The 24729-nt window shown below is 39.2% G+C and overlaps 1 protein-coding gene across 1 annotated transcript in view; it reads right to left on the bottom strand.

Annotated features, from left to right (window-relative positions):
- The window catches only part of LOC107587468 (NMDA receptor synaptonuclear signaling and neuronal migration factor-like), a 37138-nt gene extending 12862 nt beyond the window's left edge, over positions 1–24276 (bottom strand). The window contains exons 1-14 of the mRNA XM_016275257.1: positions 23902–24276; positions 15386–15447; positions 14422–15105; positions 14243–14315; positions 12921–12926; positions 11231–11299; positions 6753–6805; positions 6198–6287; positions 4672–4799; positions 4443–4526; positions 4089–4122; positions 3871–3941; positions 3671–3750; positions 1785–1887 (exon numbers count right to left, since the gene is read on the bottom strand). Coding sequence (XP_016130743.1) covers positions 1785–1887; positions 3671–3750; positions 3871–3941; positions 4089–4122; positions 4443–4526; positions 4672–4799; positions 6198–6287; positions 6753–6805; positions 11231–11299; positions 12921–12926; positions 14243–14315; positions 14422–15105; positions 15386–15447; positions 23902–23972 — 1608 coding nt within the window. The 5' untranslated portion in view covers positions 23973–24276. The remainder of the gene's footprint in view (positions 1–1784; positions 1888–3670; positions 3751–3870; positions 3942–4088; positions 4123–4442; positions 4527–4671; positions 4800–6197; positions 6288–6752; positions 6806–11230; positions 11300–12920; positions 12927–14242; positions 14316–14421; positions 15106–15385; positions 15448–23901) is intronic.
- Positions 24277–24729: the final 453 nt, after the last annotated feature.

The following is a 24729-nucleotide window of genomic DNA, read 5'->3' as shown; positions in this document are numbered from 1 at the left end:
GCCATGCAAAGTCGTCTTTAAAAAGACGCACCCGAAATTGCTCTTTTAGGGAAAAAGCTCTTTTAGCGTGCTGAGGCGCACAGGGGAGATGATCATCTGCAACACAAACAGGGGGTAGTGCAGCCTGATGTGTGCAACCCACTCGACACAGGAAACCACCACCGCTGAAGCGCCGTACCGCCAACACGAAGAGCTCTCCAAGAGCGCGCTGAACTCGTTCAGTCTTCAGCTCTCAGTAGAGTAGTCAGGAGCAGAACGATGTGATCGCTCGGCTCCGAAGCGAAAAGCTGAATATGTGCTGCATCTGCTGGATGCAATAATCGCATGCCAATGTGCATTGGCTCATTTAGTTTACACTCGAAGTAGATTGGTCTCTCTAAGCGAGATCCCAATTCGTCGGTCATCCGACGTGATGACTGAAAGGGAACTGAAAATTTTGTCTCATGACATCTCTTTCTGCAGGGCAATAACTCATAAGCGAATCATACAACATGCGTGTTGGAAACATTACTGCACTATGTACAATATGCACATGCACTCATTGACCCTTCAAAACAGTGAATGTCACATGCGAGTGCATTCAGACACACCTGTTTACACGCCTGATTCACATATGATCTCATAGTCATGAAGCTTCCTGAATTATGAAGACAACGAGTTGAAATCTGATCTGACCATACAGACTACAACATATTTCCAAAAATCTGATTTTAATCTGATCTCAAACCATGTAAAGATGCGGCTTGGATCAGATTTATCTGCATTTTGGACAATATAGTTCCACTGTATTCTTTGAAGAACCTTGAAGTATACCATGGTAATCATTCAGTAACACCCAATAAAATGGTAATGCCACAGTACTTTTCTGTGTGAATGGTTATATATGGAAGCCCGTTTCCAAAAGTTAGAACTGCAATATATAAACTCAGACTTTTTTCTTGCAATTCCAAGTTTACATCTCACAATTCTGTTTTTTTTCCCGCCACAGAATAAAAAATAAAAAAGGTAATTGTGACTTTTTATCTCAAATTATTTACTTATTTTCTCAGAATTGCGCGTTTTTATCTCATATTTCTGACTTTTCTTCTCAGAATTGCGAGTTTATGTCTCGCAATTGCAAGTTAAGATCTCACAATTCTCGCAATTCTCAGAACTGCGAGAAAAAGAGACTGAATTGTGAGATAAAAAGTTGCCTAGTTATTTTTTTAATCCTGTGGTGGAAACATGCTCCCATAGTTATAAGCTCATATCCAGCTTGGCACAACTGAATACAGGTCCAGAGCTGTAGTGGCCAGAGGCTACTGTCAGTATGTGCCACTGAGAGACTGCCTGTGTGTACATGTTGGAGTGTGTGCATGCGTGAGAGTATATGCTGCAGAGAAGTACAGGGTGGAGGGGTGACAGACTGTCTATCTGTCAGTCACAGAGCAGTTGCTTGTCAATCTGGCACCCTCATCTCCTGCCATCATATCCCTGCCTGACCGTGAACACACTCCCACCTGTCTTTCTCTGCTTCTTAAATCACACACCTGCCACAGCATGAAAGTAAAGAGGCTGTACAGTAGTGTCAGCTCTGCAAGTGTGCTAAAATCCATAAATGACTATTAACATAAAGGATATGACTGTATATATAAACTATGAACATAGTCTTTCTATATATACTGAAAGCTCCCATCCCCCCCATTTCTCACACATAATTTCTTGTCTTGTCTTTATGACAAAAAGCCTATGGCACAAAACATGGGTTGAAACACACATGGAGGTGAGCAGATGTGATTATCTACCTTTTCTCCGTTAGCATTGCCGAGCACATAGCAGCCCATAATATGGATGAGGTTGGGCTCAGGATTTAATAAACTCATGAATCTGCCGAGTCTCTTCCAGAACCTGCAAACAAAAGCTCAGAATGATTACAAAGTAGGGCTACACAGTTCTTTATATTGTAATCACAATTCATTTCATTTAATCGAACTGAAATATATTAAAAAAAAATTGTGCAGGGAAGCGAATGCCATCTTTTGGTAGTCTACACATCCAAAATGATCTGAGCTGTGATCTTGAATTATTTATTTCTGTTTTATTCATTAGTAAATGAAAAGTGTCTTAACAGTGTCCTCTCTGCAGCATGAAAAACAAAAACATTATTCAAATTCTGAATAAATTATATATAAGACCACGAAAATACTAGAACATACTCATATTAATCACTGAAGCTGTCACTGCACGTGTATATATAGCTTCGCACAACTATTCGAGCCATGCAGTTCAACATAAGCTCATTGACTTGAGTCCTTCACCATTATAGTCAATGAATCTGTCTACACTACAAAGTAAATCCCTTATTTACACCATGTATTGTGGATTGTTGATAATCATGTGAACATTCTAGTTGTGTTGCATGTTGTTAGAAGCACAATTTGAAGCAACAGGAGTATCTAAAAGGCAATTAAAAAGTGTTAAAAAGGTGACAAAGATCTGACTCCCCTGAGGAGGTGGGGGGGGGGGGGTTCTCATTACAAATCTGGAAAGATGGTTGAGTGTACCAAAGTCACAGCACTTTCAGAGATGGAGGTTGTGTGGAGCAGCATTTACTGCGACCCAAATAAAAGCTTGTGTGTAAAAAAAAAATAATAATTACCGGATCTACAACTCGCACAAATGACCTATTTTGGATTCAAAAGGCGATTTTCACCGAAAGGTAACAAGTTTGCATCCATGAATTAATTGCAGGAGCCACCATCATATTCTCACATTTTTTTTATGAATTGTGCAGCACAATTTCAAACAGAACAAAAAGAAGCAGATATGAGAGGCTGCACCTTGTTTTGTGAAGGTGAATACTCACTGTATCATGCCCTCCTCCTTCTCTACTTTAGCAAATGTGGCCACTTTGTTCTTCAGTAGGTAGAGATGACCTGGACCTCCCTAGAGAATACAGAGAGCCAATTTGCACACTGCAAAATAACATGTGCATAACTACTCCACATGCAGACTTGTGAAAAAGCAGGATATGCAAATAATCACACACATATTTTTTTTTCAAACCTGACAAAAGATGAGCATGTTCCAGATTTTGCAGCCTTTTCTGTAGGCAGTGAGTTTCTTTTCAATCTCTTCTGAAGAGCAGAGAGTTGAGAGAAGACAGATAGCAGAGAAGTAGAGAGAGAAGAACCAGCAAGGGAATCATATGAAATTACAGTCCAGCTTTTTCATAGTAAACAAACAGCAGGAGCAAACATCAGGTTTGGCCAATTAACACATACCTAGTATATCATAGTGAAAAAAAAGGAGACACGTGGTCCTCCCCCGGGGGGGGGGGGGGGGGGGGGGGGTTCTCATTACAAATCTGGAAAGATGGTTGAGTGTACCAAAGTCACAGCACTTTCAGAGATGGAGGTTGTGTGGAGCAGCATTTACTGCGACCCAAATAAAAGCTTGTGTGTAAAAAAAAAATAATAATTACCGGATCTACAACTCGCACAAATGACCTATTTTGGATTCAAAAGGCGATTTTCACCGAAAGGTAACAAGTTTGCATCCATGAATTAATTGCAGGAGCCACCATCATATTCTCACATTTTTTTTATGAATTGTGCAGCACAATTTCAAACAGAACAAAAAGAAGCAGATATGAGAGGCTGCACCTTGTTTTGTGAAGGTGAATACTCACTGTATCATGCCCTCCTCCTTCTCTACTTTAGCAAATGTGGCCACTTTGTTCTTCAGTAGGTAGAGATGACCTGGACCTCCCTAGAGAATACAGAGAGCCAATTTGCACACTGCAAAATAACATGTGCATAACTACTCCACATGCAGACTTGTGAAAAAGCAGGATATGCAAATAATCACACACATATTTTTTTTTCAAACCTGACAAAAGATGAGCATGTTCCAGATTTTGCAGCCTTTTCTGTAGGCAGTGAGTTTCTTTTCAATCTCTTCTGAAGAGCAGAGAGTTGAGAGAAGACAGATAGCAGAGAAGTAGAGAGAGAAGAACCAGCAAGGGAATCATATGAAATTACAGTCCAGCTTTTTCATAGTAAACAAACAGCAGGAGCAAACATCAGGTTTGGCCAATTAACACATACCTAGTATATCATCAAAGGTGGCATGTTCATGATCCTGCGGGCAGAAAACAGGGCAAGCATGAACAACTGCATTCAAAAAGCTGCATATTCTGTGACAGGAATCATCAGTTGGAAAATATTACGTGGCGTTTTTATTTGAAGATAATTCAAGCATAATATAAGCACTACATCACTAGCTCAGCATTACAAAGCAGCAATTTCAAACAATGATGATTTACACTACTAAAACTTGCATGCGAGAGCTGACTGGTAGACATCATTAGCTGTGCTTAACACAAGGGTCTTTATACTGGATAATCAAATATTTGATTCTCTTTGATCCCATGTATGACTGCATCATTAAATGATACTCACATAGAGAATGGGGATTATGGAGGGGTCGTCCCGACGGATGATGTTGGGAACGTACTCGGCCTTTGGTACTTTTGATGAAATGAGCTGTTCAAAAACAAGGATGAGTAAAACACTCTTATTAATGAGCCCATTGATGATCAAACAGCTGCGCAACATGTAATGAGGATCTGATGTTGAGTTCATAAAAAGGCAGTTGGCTCGTGTAAAAATGATTGAAAGACGCATCTACCATGATTTTGGGTGGGATGAAGTCGTCGCCCTCACAGGCTGCTCTTTCCAACTCTCTCTCTTCCTCCCAGTCGACATCATCACAGTCTTCTTCATCCAGATTGCCAGACGATGCCTGGAGGTCTGCACCTGGGGAAGAGGGTATATGCAAATACACAGAAACACAACACAAGCACATAAACAACCAGTGAGATGACAGGTCCTTTCAACAAGCATTCTGTCGTTCATGTCCTAACATAACCTCTCCCACTTGTTTGTGAGAACATAACACATTTAGTAATATAGGACACAAAGCGAAAGCACACATATAGACAGCAGAGTACATTCAAGGTAAACAGTAAGACATTTTACAGATATGCACAGATGCTGATGTGTGTATGTGTATGAATCTTATGAAGCCTCAAAAGAAAATATTATTTTAGGATTTTCTTCAAACTTTTTTTTTTATTATTAAAGTGAAGGATATTAAATTGTCATTATAAAAAAAATCTAATTGTAATTACTGTAAATGTAATAAATAAACACATCCATCCATACATACATGCACTGCAAAGGTTTGTTGTTTTATTCAGCAAAAATAAATTTAATTGATTAAAAATGACAGTAAAGACAATGTTACAAAAGATTTTTTACTTCAGATAAATGCTGTTTTTTTCACTTTCTATTCATAAAAGAATCCAGAAAAATCACAGTTTCCACAAAATATTAATATTTTCAACATTAATAATAATAAGAAATGTTTCTTGAGCACCAAATCAGCATATTAGAATGATTTAAAGGAACACGTGACAAAGAAGACTCGAGTAATGGCTGCTGAAAATTCAGCTTTGTCATGGGAATAAAGTACATTTTAAAATATATTCAAATAGTAAACCGTTACATTAAATTGTAATAATATTTCACAATACTAGTGTTTTTACTGTGTTTTGATTCAAATAAATGCAGCATTGGTGAGCAGTAGCATTAGTTTAAATTAATTAAGGCCTTAAGGCCACATGGATGTGTGTGAGTGTTTTGTGTGAGTGTTTTGTGTGAGTGACCAATCACGTGCATGTACTGAAATCAGAAAAAGAGACGACATGACTGTGTATGTGTGTGGACTCACTGTCTCTGGAGTCATGGAGAGAGTCAGGCTTGATGGGTGTGGGGTCACTCCAGGACCTGCTGAAACTCTTTGCTTTGCGATCAGCAAATGCTAATAACGAAGCGGAGGAGGAAAGCATCAGACACACTGCTCTTCAACACATACACACACTATGGGCCCTTGTCTGAGGTTGGGATGTGGCACGTTTGACTATAGTAAACCGTTACATTAAATTGTAATAATATTTCACAATACTAGTGTTTTTACTGTGTTTTGATTCAAATAAATGCAGCATTGGTGAGCAGTAGCATTAGTTTAAATTAAGGCCTAGACATGGATGTGTGTGAGTGTTTTGTGTGAGTGTTTTGTGTGAGTGACCAATCACGTGCATGTACTGAAATCAGAAAAAGAGACGACATGACTGTGTATGTGTGTGGACTCACTGTCTCTGGAGTCATGGAGAGAGTCAGGCTTGATGGGTGTGGGGTCACTCCAGGACCTGCTGAAACTCTTTGCTTTGCGATCAGCAAATGCTAATAACGAAGCGGAGGAGGAAAGCATCAGACACACTGCTCTTCAACACATACACACACTATGGGCCCTTGTCTGAGGTTGGGATGTGGCACGTTTGACTGACTAGCTCTAAAAATGAGACTCATTTTGACTCTGTATACTGTAACTCTTATTGATGAGGAGGAATTATTAAGAAACTAAATCACATTGCTAGCTGTATATCAGTGAAGAGCACCAAATGGTTTTGTTTTCATCCTTTTTACCAGATGCTTGAAGCATCTGTAACCCCTGAAAATAATTAATCTGATACCATGAATCATTGTTAAGCAATGGCATGTTTGCATATTTACATTTACAAAAATTGCACAAATATACAGATGAAATCAGACAAACGTATTGAGAACATACACACAACCACACATAAGCATTAACACACTCATTCACTCGCTCACGCAGACACACACAGACATCTACAAACAACTCACTCTGGGCCTTCACCCTCCTGCTGCCCACCATCCTCAGATGTTTCCGGAAGTTTCTGGGATATAAAAGGATTCGCAGAAGCACAGTGGATTGGAAAGAGGTATAAGACAACAAGGGCAAAACGCAAGGAAAAAATGGGAGATGGCGGGAGGAGACAAAAATGGAAATGTTAAATACACTTTCAAACAATCCATTTATACATGGTAGCACTAGCATGGCTGATTATGGATGAGTGTTTGAAGTTATACAACAATCTCAGTGCACTCCAGACAAATCTCCAGTTCTCACAGTTCCTCTGTAATAAACAGGCATAAATATTGTCCCACTTTGACATTGCTTCTCGCAATTACATCTCTTCTCTGATGAAATTTTCCCTGGCGTGAGGGAGGGACAATAATTTCTTCCACTCAGATGAGATCACAACAACTAGCAAACCACAACAGTCCAACGAACCAATCAATTATTGATGGACAAAATCAAGTCCTGGCCTACATTACGGCTTGCTCGACTAATATACATCATATCCGCTTCATGCTGATTTTAAATTAACATAACAGAAAACTTTTACAGCTACAGAAATAAATAGTGTTTTTGAATATGTTTACTTAGTTTTGAATGAAGAATAAACAGGAAAAAGGACTCCTGTTTATTGTACATAAGATAGCTCGGCACTTCATAAATGCCGCCATTTAGAGAGCACATTATCTTTCAAATACTACTCTATACTCTTAAAAAAACAGGGTAAATAAGTCATTTCTGCAACTTGCACTGGTAACCAAAAACTGTTTATTTAGTGTGATATTATATCTACGCAGATGGGTGTCATTATAAACCCTCTAGTGGCCAGAGAAACAGAGAAAAAGACTATGAACCCTAAATTTTGCTTATAGGTAGGCGTTAAAGCATAGCTAAAGCATAGTTATCCCAGTAAAAACTCACTAACGATTTGAATAAGCTTGTAGAAAGTACAAAAAATGCTATCACTGTGCGTCACTAAATCACTAACAATTTGAATAATCTTGTAGAAAGTGCAAAAAAAATGCTTTCAGGTGCTTCATGTTCTCATTACTGGTATAACTTTCAAACCAGAGATATCAGATTATCACTCACAGAAAACTGACCACTACGAACAGCCTCATCAGAGAATGAAAGCAAGTTCAGTTGACCCACTCTTTCAACTGACAGTCTCTCTCCTCTCGTTAGCACTTGTTCTCCATGCATCATGTCACCATGGTTACACTGAAGTGCAGTATAGTAGGAGAGTGTGCTGTAGTGTAGCGAGGTAGGTTGTCTTTCCTCATTTGCCAACAAATAATAGAGCAGCTCACACAGTCAATGCGGAGCCTTTAAAATAAATGAGAGCTGGGTTAGGGATGAAATTATGAGGCAATTTGGCTTTCACCAAAAGCAGAACTGATGGCCACGGTGTCATATTTCTCACATATAATATGCAGCCCATATCTTACAGTTAGCATTTTGTTTTCTGCAGGCATAATGCAGTTGCACAACATCACAATTTTAGAAAGCAGCACTGTGGCCTAAGCTAGTTAAACATACTGCGAGAAAAATAATATTCTTGCGGTACACTGATGCATAGCAGAGGACATTTTTTACAGTACGTAGATGAGCCTCTAATCAAATCCACTACTATGAACATTTTACAAAAGAGAAAAGGGCTTTTTTAAAATATCTCTGTTATATTTGAGATGGTTACAAAGAGCACAGTGACAATGCATCTTTATAATTGTCAGAGCTGCTTTTCTCTGTATGTCCGTCTTTCTGACATCCTTCTAAACTGCTGTCAAAGTCAATGTGCCGTCTGACAAAGAGTGTAGATCTTCAACAAGGTTCAAAAATAGAAGATCATATCAAGAGAACTGTCTTTTCAGCTGGCCATTTTTAATGAAACACTCTAATGATCTTAATCCTCATTTGTGAGCGTACTAAAAATAGAGTGATCAATCAGATCGCCGGAGTGTGACATGTTGATCCTCACAGATATATATATTATATATCGGTTCCTTTTTATGCAAATAATATAACATCATCACACATTTCTTAAGAAGCACAGCCATTTAATGGGTACAACAGAAACAGATCAAAGTTTCTATGAAACAAATCAGTGCCAGAAGATTTAGTGCGTGTTCCACTTTCTCCATCAGATAAAGAAACTCAGCACAATCCAAAATACTATGAGCTTCGAGAGATAGCTCACTCAGAAATTCTAATTCCGCTATTATTAGTTCCATGCCCATTTAACATAATTTCTTCTTGGAACATGCCTGTAGATACTGCTTTTGAAAAACATCTTGGCCACATCAAAAATAATTAAAGTGATTGGGGACTGTCAAGCTTAACAAGCTGTCAACACATTACTATTATTATTATTATTATTATTTAACAATATAAAACTGCTCTTTTGTGTTTGACAGAAGAAAGACACTCATACAAGTTTTGAAAGACATAAAAGTGAGAGAATTATGGCAGAATTTTCTTTTTTTGAGTGAACAAATAATTTCATGTGCAGTTGTTTTGTAATCATAATGGATGCAACCAATTATCTGCAACCCTCCCACAGTCAGAGGACAGACAGGCACCTACAGTAATGCTGTTCAGCAGTGTCATGGGATCTCTGCAGAACACTAAAAGCTACATTCAGAGTCTGCTCTTTCCATGTTTGTTTTCTTCTTTTTTTCTGCAGAACACCCTGAATTACCACAGGGAAGCTGAACTCTGTTAAACCTTTGCTGGGAAGAGGAGAATCATGTCTGTCCTTTCAATTTACCTTCAGAGCAGCGTTCAACAGCGTTCTCTCAAGCAATTCAGAATCATGTTGGAAGACATTTTGATGATCTGCCAGTGGACCAATTAGGCTTTACCGGTGAACAAATGTTTTTAAATATGTAAGCCAATTCAGCCAAGTCAGGCGGAATGAGATTTGCTATTGAGTTATTCATGGTGCACATGGCATTAGTGTGCAGCGTGACACTAGACCGATAAGCAAAACTCTGAAAGTGTTCAGTTGTCAGCTGTATCGATTAACACACTCCAGGCATGGCACCTTTGGTTATTCGATTGGCCTATTGATCCAAGCAGCCAGGCACATACAGACACGCACACATATACCCAGGTGCTGTATGTGTACGGGTCCAGGTTTTGCCTTCAATCAAATGCAGTAAAACACGAAATCACTTATATTGTAGGAACCAGCAAATGGCTTAATAATCATACATTTGTGTGAGGGTTAGGTTTAGGATTTAGAAATATCAATAGCTCTGTAAAAAAAAGTACTCACCATGATAGAAAAACAAACATGTCATATCTGATCCAGACTATCAGCCTACCCAGCATAAAAAATGTTTTGTGGTAACGCATTTATTTGAAAAATGAACAAAAAAAGAACATTAGCTAATGGTATGACATAATATGAGCAGCATATTTTTTGTCAGAAAGTTAGAAATTTAATAACGGTTTAAAATGATGAGAAAATGTGTTTATTTTCTCCACCAACCCTTAGTTGAGATAAAAAAAAAAAAGCTTATTTCTGCTTCAGAGTAAAAAAAAAAAACCTCATTGTTATATAATTGCAACTTAATTTCTTGTAATTGCGACTACATGCTACCATTTACAAGGTTGGGGTCTGAATGTTTAATGATTTAGAAAGACGTCTGCTTACCAAAGCTGCAGTTATTTGAGTAAAAACAGTAATATTGCAAAATACAACTTAATTTAATTTTTAATACAATTTAAAAATAACTATTTTCTATTTTAATATACGTATGTTAAAGTATAATTTATTCCTGTGATCCCAAAGCAAAATTTTCAGAATCTATTCCAGTCTTCAGTCAGTCATAAAATATGCTAATATGCTTAAATGGTGCTCAAAAGACATCTTTTTACTATTGAAAACAGCTGTACTGCTTAATATTTTTATGGAAACTGACACATTTTTCCAGGATTCTTTGATGAATGGTAAGTTTAAAATATTTAATTTATTTGAAATTATTGTTAGATTTAACAAAACCGATTTAAAGCATCCTGAATAAAAGTATTAATTTCATTAAAAAAAAAAAGTCTTACTGACCCCAGCATTTTGAACGGTAGTGTATATCTAACAATTGTGACTTTGTTTCTTATTTTAAACTTTATCTCACAATAACCCCTTTTATTGTTTACTCTGAAGTGGAAACTGGCATCTATAGAAATCCCTGGGTTTAGATCAATACACTGCTTCTGGCTTTCTGCTTGGTAAGCCTAGCATCACGACTCCACAGGGAAGTGAGCCAAAAGCAGATCTTCATGTGTAGTGTGCAGGATTGGAATGTGGACTTTCAAGAACTGAGGGGATATACACACACAATAATACTACAGTAACACAGGACAACACAAAACACAAACACCATCTCTCCACTGTCTCATTCTATGTGTGTGTGTTGAGGGAAGGGCTGTGACATAGGACATTAGGGGCAGTAGACAGTACCTCTCCATCAGTGCGGTGGCCTCTTGCTCTCTTTTCCTCCTCTTTCTCTCTGCAATTCCACGGAAAGCCCTGCTGGGACCGGTCACAATGTTACAGGCTGTGGGTGTAGGTGTATGTGCAAATGGGAGCAGTGCAAGAGGAAAAATCTAGGGTGGCAAGGAAGGTTCAAACCACAACAGGTGATCACCACCCACAGGTCAACGGGACACTACAGGCATGTACACACACTAAACACTACGACCACAGCGAAGTCAAGTGTAACAGACACTCAGTCACCAACCAGCACAGAGGATAAATTCACAGGAAAATGTAACATCTTTGTGGGAGTGGTTATCATATCTGCTGTGCATCGATTGTTATTCATAGTGTGACAGAAGGTTCAGCCATCATTACAGCTGATGTTAAATCAAACCCCTGTCCTCAGTAGATGAGGTTAATGACAGCCCAGAAGCTACGTTCTAACAGTGTTTGTGTGCACGTAATTGCATGTGGATGTGTCTATGTGACTGCATCCTGAAATCCTTCAGAGCCTTGACAGATTGGCGACAGTCTTGGAACACTGCGCGCAAATCTTGAGATGAGTGACTTTTCTAGGGTATACTCAGGCTAAATTTATATATTACGTGTGCAATATTCAACACAGTGATGGCAGCAATCACCATATTCCTCCTTAACAGGGCCAGTTCACCATTTTGTCATATTTTTAAATATACCTTGCATTATAGTCAAAACACAAGCTCTGTTCCAAAAATCTAGTCAACTGTCTACCTAGTTCTTATTTTAGGAAATCGTAGGCAGACTCCCAACACAAAGGCTATTCCTAAAGGTAGGTAGGTACATTCCTATGCTCTCTTACCCCTTGTTTTTAAAATACAGTTTAAGGCAGCATTGTGAATGGAGATTTTGACTATAGTTTATTCAATATCAAAACTTGACAATTATATTTATCTAATTAAAAATGTATTTTACTTTATTTTTATTTGTGTGCTCCAGGTGATTTAGACACTACAGTAGCATTTTTGTAGCTTATCAGCATGCATGAAAATGTTTTGTGTTATGGTCCTTTCGTGTGGTTTTTAGTGTGTGTGTGTGTGTGTGTGTGTGCATTAGTTTCTTTAAAGACATTTACAATAAACGAGAAAGGTGTAGTATGCTAGTATGGTATTTTGAATTCAATCTTAGTTAGGTTCACCTGTACTTGAGCAAAAGCATCAACATACTGCAGTTTGATTCCTGTCCTTTTAATTTTACTATTAAAAAAATTTAGTAGTAGTCTCTTGTGAGCTTTGAGTGCTATTTATGTGGCATTACCACATAAATGGTAATTGGATTGAGGATGTCAGCAATGAACAGCAAGGCATTTCACTAGATTTTGAAAAGGAGCTTTAGTAACTAATTTGTGGTTAAAATCCAGAAAACTTCAAAGGTCATCCCACCATAGTAGTACCACAAACAGGCAGTTGAAATGTGATTAGCGATACTGAACTGAGTGACTCACAACTGGTATTTTGAGCAGTATGTGTGCTGTGTGAGACATAGTTCCTTCATAACTTCAAACACTCTGTCTAATGCTGGTGGAGTGAGAGTTAACACAGGTCAGGAGAGGCAGCCGCACAGTGGAGCAGAGGGTGGGGATGGAGAGAAGCGTTGACTTTTTAAAACAGTGGGCTAATGAGAAAGAAATACTCACGATATTCTTTGGAGTCAAGGAAAAAAATGCATAATAAAAAAGATAAAAAAAAAGGAAAGAGAGAGCAGGTGCTTTAACCATCACAAGAAAACACATGAAAAGCAAGTAAAAAGGTAAGGTACACAGGAAATAGAGAGCGTTTTTCAAATATAAACACTGGATCAGGTCTTATAAAAGGATAGATCACCAAGTGCTTTATCACTACCTATTACAGTCAATTATCACAAAAAGTGGCAGTTCTACAGCCAACCATGGGAGAAAACACTGACATTTCACACAAATTGAAAGGATTCTGAAGTGAAAGTGTCAGTTAGAAAAAGCAAAAAGGCAAATGAATAAGTCAGAAGAGAAAGTAGCTGCAGAGGTAGCAAAGTATTCACAAACAGAGAGGCATAAAGTGGGAGGGGAAAGGCAAGGAGGACTGACACCAGATGATGAGGTAGGAGGGCATAGTGAGGTTGAGGGGGAGACAACAAGCATGTCGGCTGGAGGGAGGTGGACTGCACCCCAGTGGGGGGGCTCAGCCAGTGGGCTCTGTGATTAAGACTTCTGCCCGACAGGTGATAATTAAGCATTCAGGCTGAGCGAGAGCATCTGAGCACAGAGAATAATGGAGACTAAATTCACTCGACTGAAAAGGTGAAGAACAAGAGAAAGAAAAAGAAAGAGGAAAAAGAAAAAAAGGAAGACAGGAAATAGAATGGAAAAGAAAGAATGGAAAAAGAAAGAACAAAGAAGGCACAGAGAAGCAGGAGGGGAAACAGGAATGGAAAGAACAGGAAAAAGGAAAAGAGGATGGAAAACAGGAAGGGGATAAGAAGAAAGAGGAAGGGGAAAAGGAAGAGACAAAAGAAGAGAAAGGGCGAGTAGAAGGGGAAAATAGAATGATGAAGGCAAAGAGAAAGAGAAAAAGAAATGGAAAGAAAAGGAGGAAGAGATAGAGGAAATGGAATAAAAAGGGAAAAAGAAAGCGGAAAAGGATGAAAACAAAGAAAGCAAATAGAAGGAGGAAGGGAAACAGAAACGGAAAGAGAAGGATGAAAAGACAAAAGATCAGAAATTGAAATAAAAAGAAAGGAAGAAACAAAAGCCAGAGACAGAGAAATATGAAGAAGGGAAAAAGAGAATCAGGAAAAGGCGGCGGCAAAAAAGAAAAAGGAATGGAAACATGGATGAAAGAAAGAAAGAAAGAAAGAATACCTCCTGTCCTCCCACATACATGAGTCAGGATAGTTAAATTACACATTTGTTTCATAGACCAACCCTACTCAAGAGGAAGCAGAAGGAGAGGATTGATGCAATTAATTCCCATGTTTACTCACGCTTGCATGGTGGTGGTTGCAGTCTGGAAGCTGAACATGTTCTCTTTAGGGAACCAGCTGTTCGTGTGATCCTCTGCAAACAAAAAAAGTTAGCATAAGCAAAGGTAGCAGGTACAGTGTAAATCTCACAATGAATAAACCAATACACCATCATTCAGTGATGGTGATGTTCTTCTTACCTCGATCCTCAGAGGACACATGGTCCTCACTGTACATCCTCTCCAGCTTCTTGTGCTGTTTGCCACCACCATGAGGTGACGTCTCAAGGTCTAGAGAGCGCTGGCTCTGGCAGTGTGGCCGAATGCAGTCCACACAATCCGGCATGCAATCCTCCCTTGACCTGCTCCGTCTCGAGCCCCAGTCCCTGATGTTATGGGCGCTCCCTGAGCTCTGCAAAGGTTGTGTCAGAGGCGGATGACTGTAGTGATGCTGGTGGGTAGGGCCATTGTTTCCACATTCGTGGCTTTCTCGATGATGGCTGCCACGTAAATTGGAGGGAGCGTTGGTTCTGGGTGGGTCTGTGGTCCTCTTCAGCACTTCTAGCTCCAGGCTCTCCTTGCTTCCCTGGCTCCCAAGCATATCTCGCTCCCTAGTAATGGTGTAGACGCGTGCTGGCTTTAAAGAGCTCTCTCCACGCCTTTGATGATGCTGGTCCTCAGAAGAAAGGCTGCGTTCTATGGAGAGACGTCGCTTGGAACTGGTAGGAAGGGGCGCAGACTGGCTGCCTGGCTGAACCTCTTCTTGACTGGGCTTGACTATAAGAGTGTGTTGGGAGTATGGCTGGAGGCTGTTATTGTTGTTCAGTCGGCTGATGTCTGGGGAGTCTGTGTCTTGACCAATGAAGGTGTCAGATAGCAAATGATCTGGAGTGAGAGACAGAAAGAGACCGAGATCAACAGATTTTTTCATGTTGTCTTGGCAAAGCAGCAGGTGCCAATGAAGCTCTCCGGTAATGATCAATTAAAGGATGGCTGGGTGATGGACACACAGAAGTGGAATTAATGTTGAAACAAAAGGATGATGCTTTCCTACATCAAGTACTAATACACTCAAGCACTTCACAAATTGTAGAACAGGCAAATAGGAGGAGACAAAAGACTTGTGAACAAATGAAGGTAGGGCATGAGGTGGAATGGTCCTAACCTGATCCGTTGCGGTTCTCAGGGTGCGTGTGAGAAAGGTACTCTCCAAATGCTCGAGCTGCTCTGCAGAGAGACAAACAAGAGACCAAATCAAGAACGGAGACAGAACTCCCTATCTTGATGTACTTTCCCATGCTGCTGCTGTCAGTTCTCAGTAGTCATTCATATAATCCAGTTAAGTCTAACGTCATGCATCACAATTTCCGGGTCAAAACACTCTTTCAATCTCAAAATCAAACAACAAATGGTGCTATTATAAAGTCATAGTGTGATGTAATACTATCGAAAATTCATGATCCTAACATTTATCTACTGAAATCTCAGCTGGCCAGACAGTGATTCATATTTTCTGAATCATTAAAATACTGATGCCAGGGAAGTGTAGTGTACACCGTGAGTTTTTAAAAGCTTAACTTAAAGGTATGGCATAAAAGAACAGTGCTCATAAATGGCTGCTGAGATAGTATTTCTCACTTGAAATGGCATAGAAGCTTGGACCTGGAAACAGTATTCGATTAATCTTGTCTTAACAAGCAGATCAAGTAGATTGTTTTTCATGATAATACTGCAAACAGCTTCCATATTTCATATCCATATCGGTGGAACTCTGTTCTAAAGTGCTACATAGAGCCATTTACAGACCACTAACTTCATAAAGCAATTTTAGATATTGGCCACTAATGTGATTGAGTGATTTATGGTTTTGCATTTAAATCTAATGCCCGTTTTATAATTCGACTCTGACAATATTCTTCACCGGAAGTCTGTGTGACATGTGCAGTCAAGACCAAATACAGTTTTTTCCTCTTCATAAAGCATAAGACTACAGGTCTAATTCAGTCTATTTCCCATATCCAAAAACCTCACAAGTGAAAATTAGAAACATTAGCAGATAATGTCACAAGATGTGGCTCTAATTTAAACTGGTCTACCACACCTGCAGATGCTTTCAGAAAAATTCAGAAATACTCCACATTCCATTACTTCTCTGAGCAATGAGGTGTAAAGCACTGAATGAAATCTAGATGCCTACAGCTGGCTTCCAGTATGAGGTCACTTAGCTGCTCTGGTACAAGAACATGGCCCCTTTATGACTTGCTATATAAAGAGAGGGAGAGACAGCTCAGAAGTCAGGATGCATAGTCAGCAAGATGAGAAGACTTATTTTTCTTGTAAAGAAGGATAAAGGAAACAGCTTTATGAGTAGAACCATGTGTTCTTCTCAGTAATAAAATACAGCTTTCAAAGAACTATACTTCATTGCCTTACCTTCCTGTAATTTAACCAACAGGATGACCTTTATGCAATGTTTTCAATGTGTGTGAGTGGTTATGCCACTAAAAATGGCTTCCAAAATTTAGATTTTTTTTTAAAAAAGGATGCATGTGCACTCCCGATGGCCCTTACAATCAGCATAGATGATTTATACAAATCATTAATGCATTCGAAGAGCTGTCAGATTCCATTATCAAATGCATCACTCCAACTCTTAACCATGGGAAAGATTTACACAGTTTTCTCCTCCTGTGTGGCACAGCGTGAACACAACTAATGCAGCCTAATTACTCGCATACGCTGGGGGTGTAAACCAACTACCATGTACAAATGAAAAATAGCACCAAACCTGTTTCACTCTCCTTGTCTTTAATTTAATTCCCAGCTAATGATGCCTTCCCATACAAGCTCACTAAATATGTAGATTCTAACATGCATAAATACACTGAAGCCCACCCCCATCCCTGCATTTTGAGAAATGTGGAAGCTACACAAATGCACCTAGATGAATGCGGTTAACTGACAAGCACCTCCACAAGCCATAATCAGTATGCGCTACTGGCAAATTGTGCAGTCTCTGCACCTCTCAAGGGATGCTGGGAAATGGGATGGTTCTGTTGTTGGAGAAGCCATGCTTTCCTGCAACAACACTTGAATAATTAAATATTAGCCAGCATGTGCATCCCTCTCTCTCCTTACTCAACAAACTCTTCTAACAGATGGGATGAGTGGTGCAGAGTGGAATCATCCAATCACTTTCTCATCACTCTTCTCACTGTCTCACTCCACAATGCCTGGAGCAGATACAAGCTAAGTGTTTTAAAGTGTGATGGGCCGAGAGGGTGGGGTGGACTAGAACTAAAACAGAGCACCGGACCTATGCAGACTCATCAAAACCAAAAGCGTTTGTGTTATGATTTTACTGTCTTGGTTAACTTGAAATGTACTCTGCAGTGCTCTTAAAATAACATGTTCGGCTTCTAGTCAGTGAGGAGATGTGTGTTCAGGCAGATAGCAGGAGAAATGGGATTGGACGTCTGGCGGCAGAGAAGGAAGTACAACGCAGAAGGCTGCTGAGAAAAAAGTTCCCTGCTAGGACACAAATCATTTTCAATGAGATTGCCGGGCAGAACTCAGAGAGGGAGCAATCCCATAAAACTGTTGTGAATGTGAAATAGATAAGTGGAGTGGGTATCTGAGGGCAGTACTTCAGGATTCAAAGCTTAAATGGGCTGGCCTAGTTGAAATTTTTCTCCACATAAATCTTTGTATATTTATATCTCATAAACTTTTTGTTTTGAAAGCCAGTGTTTTGAAAACTTAGGACCCACCTTAAAATCAGGTCTTCATCAACTATCAATTAATAGTTTAACTAACTACACACAAACAACATTCATTTGAAATATGTATATGACTGCTTACTACTATATGGTTCATCATAAAACAAATTGCACATAATGTAATTATATCACTTGAAAAACTTTTAATAAATAATGATAATACTATTAATAACAAACGAATAATTGAACATAATTACATTGTACATTGCAATTACATATAGTAGAAGCGCAAATGTGTGATGTATTAGCTAAGTTATCAGACTAATCAGGTATTGTTATTCTATGCTAGTACGTAAGCTTACTTAGACATTAAATGGTCATTATAACATAGTTCAAACTACATATATCATAACATGATTTTGTAGAGATTGTAATCAGGCAGTAAAGAGAGCACCTATTAAAAGTTCTCTGAGCCAATGGGACCACTTTTGGTCCTAATGGAGACCCAATTTCTCACTACACTGTACAAGTCAACTGGTCCACCAAAAAAAGTCAGAGTCTATGGTCAGACAAACTGTGAGAACATAGCCTAAGCCTGTAATAGACAAGGACTGATTACGGTCGTGCAGGGCCGCATTGGTCAATAGTCAAACTGCATTGCAGTTGTGAGAATGAGCACACTGTGTGGGCAATACAAACAAAAGAGATGCCTCACAATTAATAATCAACATCAAATTTGCAATAAGGTGTTTTAAAGGCAATAATGGTACTAAAGATGAGTCAGGAAAAGATAACATTCCTAATTTCTTCACTTATTTAGTTATAGCAATAGTTATTGGAACACATTCAAGCGCTAGTCATTTATTTATATGACTTTTATATTGGCGGCAGTGGCTTGTTTCCAAGTGTCAGGCCACCGTGGGCCTCTCAGCTGGAGGTACTTGACAGTCCGAGGCCCCCAGCACTGACCCCATTGGCTTGTTTTGATGCTAGTTCAAATTTAAAAAATGCTTCTACAAAAAAAGTTTCATCTGCAGATATGGCCTTGTTTAGGGATCCGTGCCTTTGCGCACACGGACATCTGACTGCTAAGTAGGGATTGTGTTTTTCAGCAATAGCGTGCACCCTTAATTTACAGAGAAAAGAAGGTCCGGGAAAAATCTGTAGATGGAAAAATCTCCATACAAGTTATTTGTGAATTTTTCTTTTTAATACTTGTTACTTTGCACTTTTTGTTAGAAAATGTTTATTTACTATTTATTTAAGTTTTTTAAGGTATCTAATATTTTGATACTTAATTTCCATGATCTAAATATTCTTAAGAATGAAAAGTTTGTTGTCATTTGAAAGTGTGTTGGTTTTCTTGCAATATTATGCTGTTACATTATGATTATTATATATTCAGTGGCATAAAATGGTCTTAAAATGAGTTTATCGCAATTATTTCTGGGGCAATATATCGCACAACAAAAAGTTGTTATCGTGACAGGCCTAGCGATACCGCATCCCACAGCTTCACAGCTGAACCGCTGTACCTCAAAACTACCTGTGCTTGTCCACTCTGTAATTAATTTGTGCCTCTTTGAAACCCAATTGTTCTGCAATAATATCTTCTGCCTAAGAGCGGGGCACAACCAATTATCTAGGATAGTTTACTGTTCTTTTTTTAAACTATAAATTGCAGACACCGATTAAAAACAACAAAGCTACTCAGTTGGAGAAAATTAAGATATGGATAATAAATATTGAGAAGCACTGCAGGGTATGAGCGAGAACTGGCCCCACGACTGAGCCTGGTTTCTCCCAAGGTTTTTTCTCCATTTCTGTCACCGATGGAGTTTTGGTTCCTTGCCACTGTCGTCTTTGGCTTGCTTAGTTGGGGACACTTGACTGATTGCACAGACACTATTGAAAGAGAGCTGAACTGGATGATGACATCACTGAATCATCAATGAACTTTTGAAACCCAATTGTTCTGCAATAATACCTTCTGCCTAAGAGCGGGGCACAACCAATTATCTAGGATAGTTTACTGTTCTTTTTTAAACTATAAATTGCAGACACCGATTAAAAACAACAAAGCTACTCAGTTGGAGAAAATTAAGATATGGATAATACCGCATCCCACAGCTTCACAGCTGAACCGCTGTACCTCAAAACTACCTGTGCTTGTCCACTCTGTAATTAATTTGTGCCTCTTTGAAACCCAATTGTTCTGCAATAATATCTTCTGCCTAAGAGCGGGGCACAACCAATTATCTAGGATAGTTTACTGTTCTTTTTTTAAACTATAAATTGCAGACACCGATTAAAAACAACAAAGCTACTCAGTTGGAGAAAATTAAGATATGGATAATAAATATTGAGAAGCACTGCAGGGTATGAGCGAGAACTGGCCCCCCGACTGAGCCTGGTTTCTCCCAAGGTTTTTTCTCCATTTCTGTCACCGATGGAGTTTTGGTTCCTTGCCACTGTCGTCTTTGGCTTGCTTAGTTGGGGACACTTGACTGATTGCACAGACACTATTGAAAGAGAGCTGAACTGGATGATGACATCACTGAATCATCAATGAACTGACTTTAGCTGGAAAAATTACTCTTTATTATTGTCCTCTTGCATTATTGACAAACTATTTTCCTGTTTGACATTGTAAAGCTGCTCTGACACAGTCAGTATTGTATAAAGCGCTATACAAATAAAAGTGACTTGACTTGACTGACTAGACTATGAGATGCCGCAATCACTCACAATCATATTTCCCCTCTCTCACACACACACAGACTAGCCTTCGTCTCATGTCAGTTTGTCTGAGGGTGATCTGGGATCATCTCTCATGGTTTCAGCAATGTGACAAAAATGGGGGAAGGGAGAAAGCAAGGGAACTCAGAGAGAAGTGTTTTAACCATATTAACTAAAGCACATGCTTTAACCAAGACTGCTGGACGAAAGCCCTGTGGCGATCCAGAAGAAGAGGCGGATGACTAGTGACTCAGATGAACAACATGAAGATACAAGCAGATGTAAAAACAATAACTGCCCCAACGTGGACACAAATACACACTGGCATACAGATCGAAGGCAGGAGGCTATTAAAGTGCACAAAGGCAGCATGGATAAAGCAGAGTGGAGATAGCACACCCTGGAGCTGTTCTTGCACTGCTATTTTCATGTGTCTGTTCACGCACAATCAGAGTCAGGAATGAGTGCTTTTGCCCTGGGTGACACTGACTTCAGCAGGCCACTTTGGTGTGCTACACTAATTTAGTAAAAAGCAAGTGCAATTTGTTCTTGAGTGCCTCAGCGTGCATTAACCAGAACATCCAAGTGTGACATGACCCCTTTCTCTCACCTCCTCGTTTGCTCGCTTACGAACTTTGTATTCTCTTTGCTGATTTGATTTCTTAGTGTACCGTTCAAACCATCATCTCACACTGCCCTCACTGCCATGTAAGAGTTTTTGTCATTGACAACTAGAATTTATGTAAACTGTTGTGTGAGCTAAACACTGAGTCATATTCATTTTGAAAATGCTCAACATCTGCCATTGGCATTCAGCTTTTAATATCTCCACATTAGAAATTCATTAACACTTAATGAGCAGGTCTCTAAATTAGTCGCACTAGCAAGCATTGCAGCTTCAAATGGCAATGACCAAAATGTCCCAGCTGATCCATTCCAATTTTTTTTAACTCAAACCTCCCCCTGCAGTACAGAAAGGCCATTTATTGGAACTAAGCTGCAAAAAGGACTTGTCCAGAAAGCTTCTGTGGGCAACTTGGCTTGCTCATTAGTAAAATAAGAGAAGGGAGGATTTTATTATTCAGAGGAGGAAGATATTGCGCATTATTTCAGAATCCAGATGCTATAACTAACAAGCAAGATGTGGGGGAAGTTTGCCAAACTTTGTGCTGCTTTGGCCGTGGGGTATCCTCAACATCAGTGTACAGCCTTCCAAAAAACCTCACCATTAGTAAAGAGTGACTAAAGTTTATTTTAATAAGATCCCTAATCATATCAGTCTGACCACTTTGTTTGGTGAACCTGTCAATGTCATGCAGACTTTCTAAAGAGGCAGACCAACTACATCAGTCCCAACAGAAAATCTTCAGTCTGGCATTTTAACTCATTTCACAAATTAATACGTCATTCAATAACATATTTAAAAATGAGACTCCGTAACAAACAAAATGGCAAACACTAAATTAAAGTTGAGTGACAAAACACTAAATTATAAGATGATGCCATAAAACCTTGACTAAAATTACTTAAGGAAATAAAAATATATGATAAATATTGTAAGAGTATAATATTTATTGGTTTTCCAACTCATTAAAACATTTGCAAAAAGACAGAAAAACACCATATGTACCAGCCTGACCCTAAGCATTGTCACACACATATTAAACATTAAAGAAGTTTTCATATAATCTGGGCCTCCCTCCAGTACGACTGCAGCCAGGTGGTCTCAAGATTAAATTAGACATTTACATGTCAGCCTGTGAGACAACTGGAAGGCTTGTAGATCTATAACCACTCACTGCGTAGCTCTAATTGGCATCGGGCTGTCATTTTAGCGTGGTTCCCACTTTCTGTCTATGTCTTAGGATGCAGAAAAAATTTAAACCTTTACACTCTAAAGCTGGAAATGTAAAGAACACCTAACAAGTAATACTGTTGTCAAGTATGCCATACTCTGACAAGACGTAGTGCAGTTCATTTTATATATCTAAACAGTCTGTAAATGCATCCTACACAACAATGACCCATCTGAGAAAGCTTTAACAATTAAGTTACAGCAGCAGAGACAGGGAGGACACTCACTGGAAATGATCACGCTTTCCTGCTGTCCAGATGCTTCTCTGTTCAATGCATACAGCACATGCAGAAGTGCTGTTCGGATAAGTCTGAAATGGTCAAGCACCACCCAGCTAAACATTAATTATTGAGGGAGGATGAATACAGCATGTGATCACACTGTGACTGTAATGCGGAGGGAGTCTCAAGGGCCGGTCAGAAGTTTGGTGACAGCTGATTTAGGGAAACAGCATTGATTTCATGGTGAATTCAGTTGGTTGTTAATGGTCATTTACAGTGTGTGGGTAAATGAACTGATTGACTGAACAGGGAAGCTTCTCAAAGGCACACAATGATGCTGGTTGGGTCCAATCACTTCACAAAACCCCAGAGGACATCTATAATACTAGCCAAGTGACATCGTGATTCTGTCATGGAACATCAGCCTTATGCATATTTGCATTGCTTGATAAGCAAACAAAAACCAAAATGACAATAAAAAACTGTATTTAATTACTTGAACTATAATTAATAAAAACATAAATAACAACATACAAAACAATAACGATCAAGAAATAATACATATTTTTGTTTAAAGCCTAATCACCAGGCTACGTGAATGTATGAATTCTGAAAACAGCCTTATAATTATTATCATCATCATCATCATTATCATAACTATCAATATTATCAACGTTAAAACAACAGTCCTCATCATCATCGTTATAACAATAATAATAATACAAAAGCAACGACAACAAAAACGTAAAATAAATATGGTCACTGATGTCACCAGCAAAACAGTAAATACATTTCCGATTGTTGCATTCTGAGCAAACTAGTATAAATAGTGTTCTCACGACAAAACACCATAAATAATTTTCATTAAAAAGCCCTCAAAAGTAATTTAAGTCAAACTTGAATATTTTGATACGAAGTTAGGCTACTTGCAAACTAGTTATACACAAAGTGTCGTCAACAGCCCCATTGCCCCAGGAACTGTGACTGATTTATTACCGACAGATTTGTATCTGTGTTTTACAGTCGTCAACAGCAAGGAAACTTGTCATGATATGAGGTGTGATGAGATGTGACAGTTTTGTGCAGCAACACATGAGCCTCCACGAGACGCGTTGCTCGCGCGCCTGCCTGTGCTGCAGAGACTCACCGAACTTTTGCGGCAACAGAAGAAATGGCATCATTCCTTAAATTCTTCTTCTTGGACACGGCAGTTCCCATGCTGCCGTGAAACCACCAATGTGTAAAAGCAGCTCATTCCACTCGTCACATCTGGAGGAAAGAAATGCACAACGCAAACAAATCATCCGCAGAGTGTAGATGTGATCTCCTCTCTCTTCACCCTGATTCAAACTGCTGCTCAGGGTCTATCAGATGTTCCGTTTGTTCCTCGTGTTTAGGAACGCGACGTTCAGCTGAATTTCACTACGTGAAGTTTATAATGTTCTTTAGTGAGCGGAGTTTGAGCTATAGTGTAGCAATGTGAAGGGCGCGCTGCTGGTAGCCTATGCCAGAATGTGCGCTCTCTCTCGCCCTCTCTCTCTCTCCTCAGTAATTGATTCAGAATCAGATAAAATCACAGTGGAGTGGGCATTATGGAAACTACTGCCATATAAAGAAGTTGCTCAGCTTGTCCTTTGGCGTCGGCTTAAAAGTGCACAAAAGAAACGAACCACAGGTACAGTGTTTATTTATTAATGTTAATTCCTGTATAGGCACATGACATATAGGCTACCATAAAATGGCATACCTTAAAACAAACAAGAGCTATTAGTTTATGGGCTATGGAGTCAGTCACAGCATATTTCGGCTAAGAGTGAAACGCTGGGCGGCAGTCCGTTAGCAGTTCCCCACTGAACACGATTCCAGCTCGGGCACGAGAACCAGCACCGTTACGGTGGAATCAGGAAGGATAACAGAGACTGGTCAATTACACGTGAATTACTTCTATTGTTTGTCAAACGAGTTTAAATATAGG

This window comes from Sinocyclocheilus grahami, unplaced genomic scaffold, assembly GCF_001515645.1.
Source record: "Sinocyclocheilus grahami isolate Dianchi unplaced genomic scaffold, SAMN03320097.WGS_v1.1 scaffold92.1, whole genome shotgun sequence".
NCBI classification, from domain to species: Eukaryota; Metazoa; Chordata; class Actinopteri; order Cypriniformes; family Cyprinidae; genus Sinocyclocheilus; species Sinocyclocheilus grahami.
The sequence above is the reverse complement of the archived record's forward strand: the minus strand, read 5'-3'. Positions and strand labels throughout refer to the sequence as shown.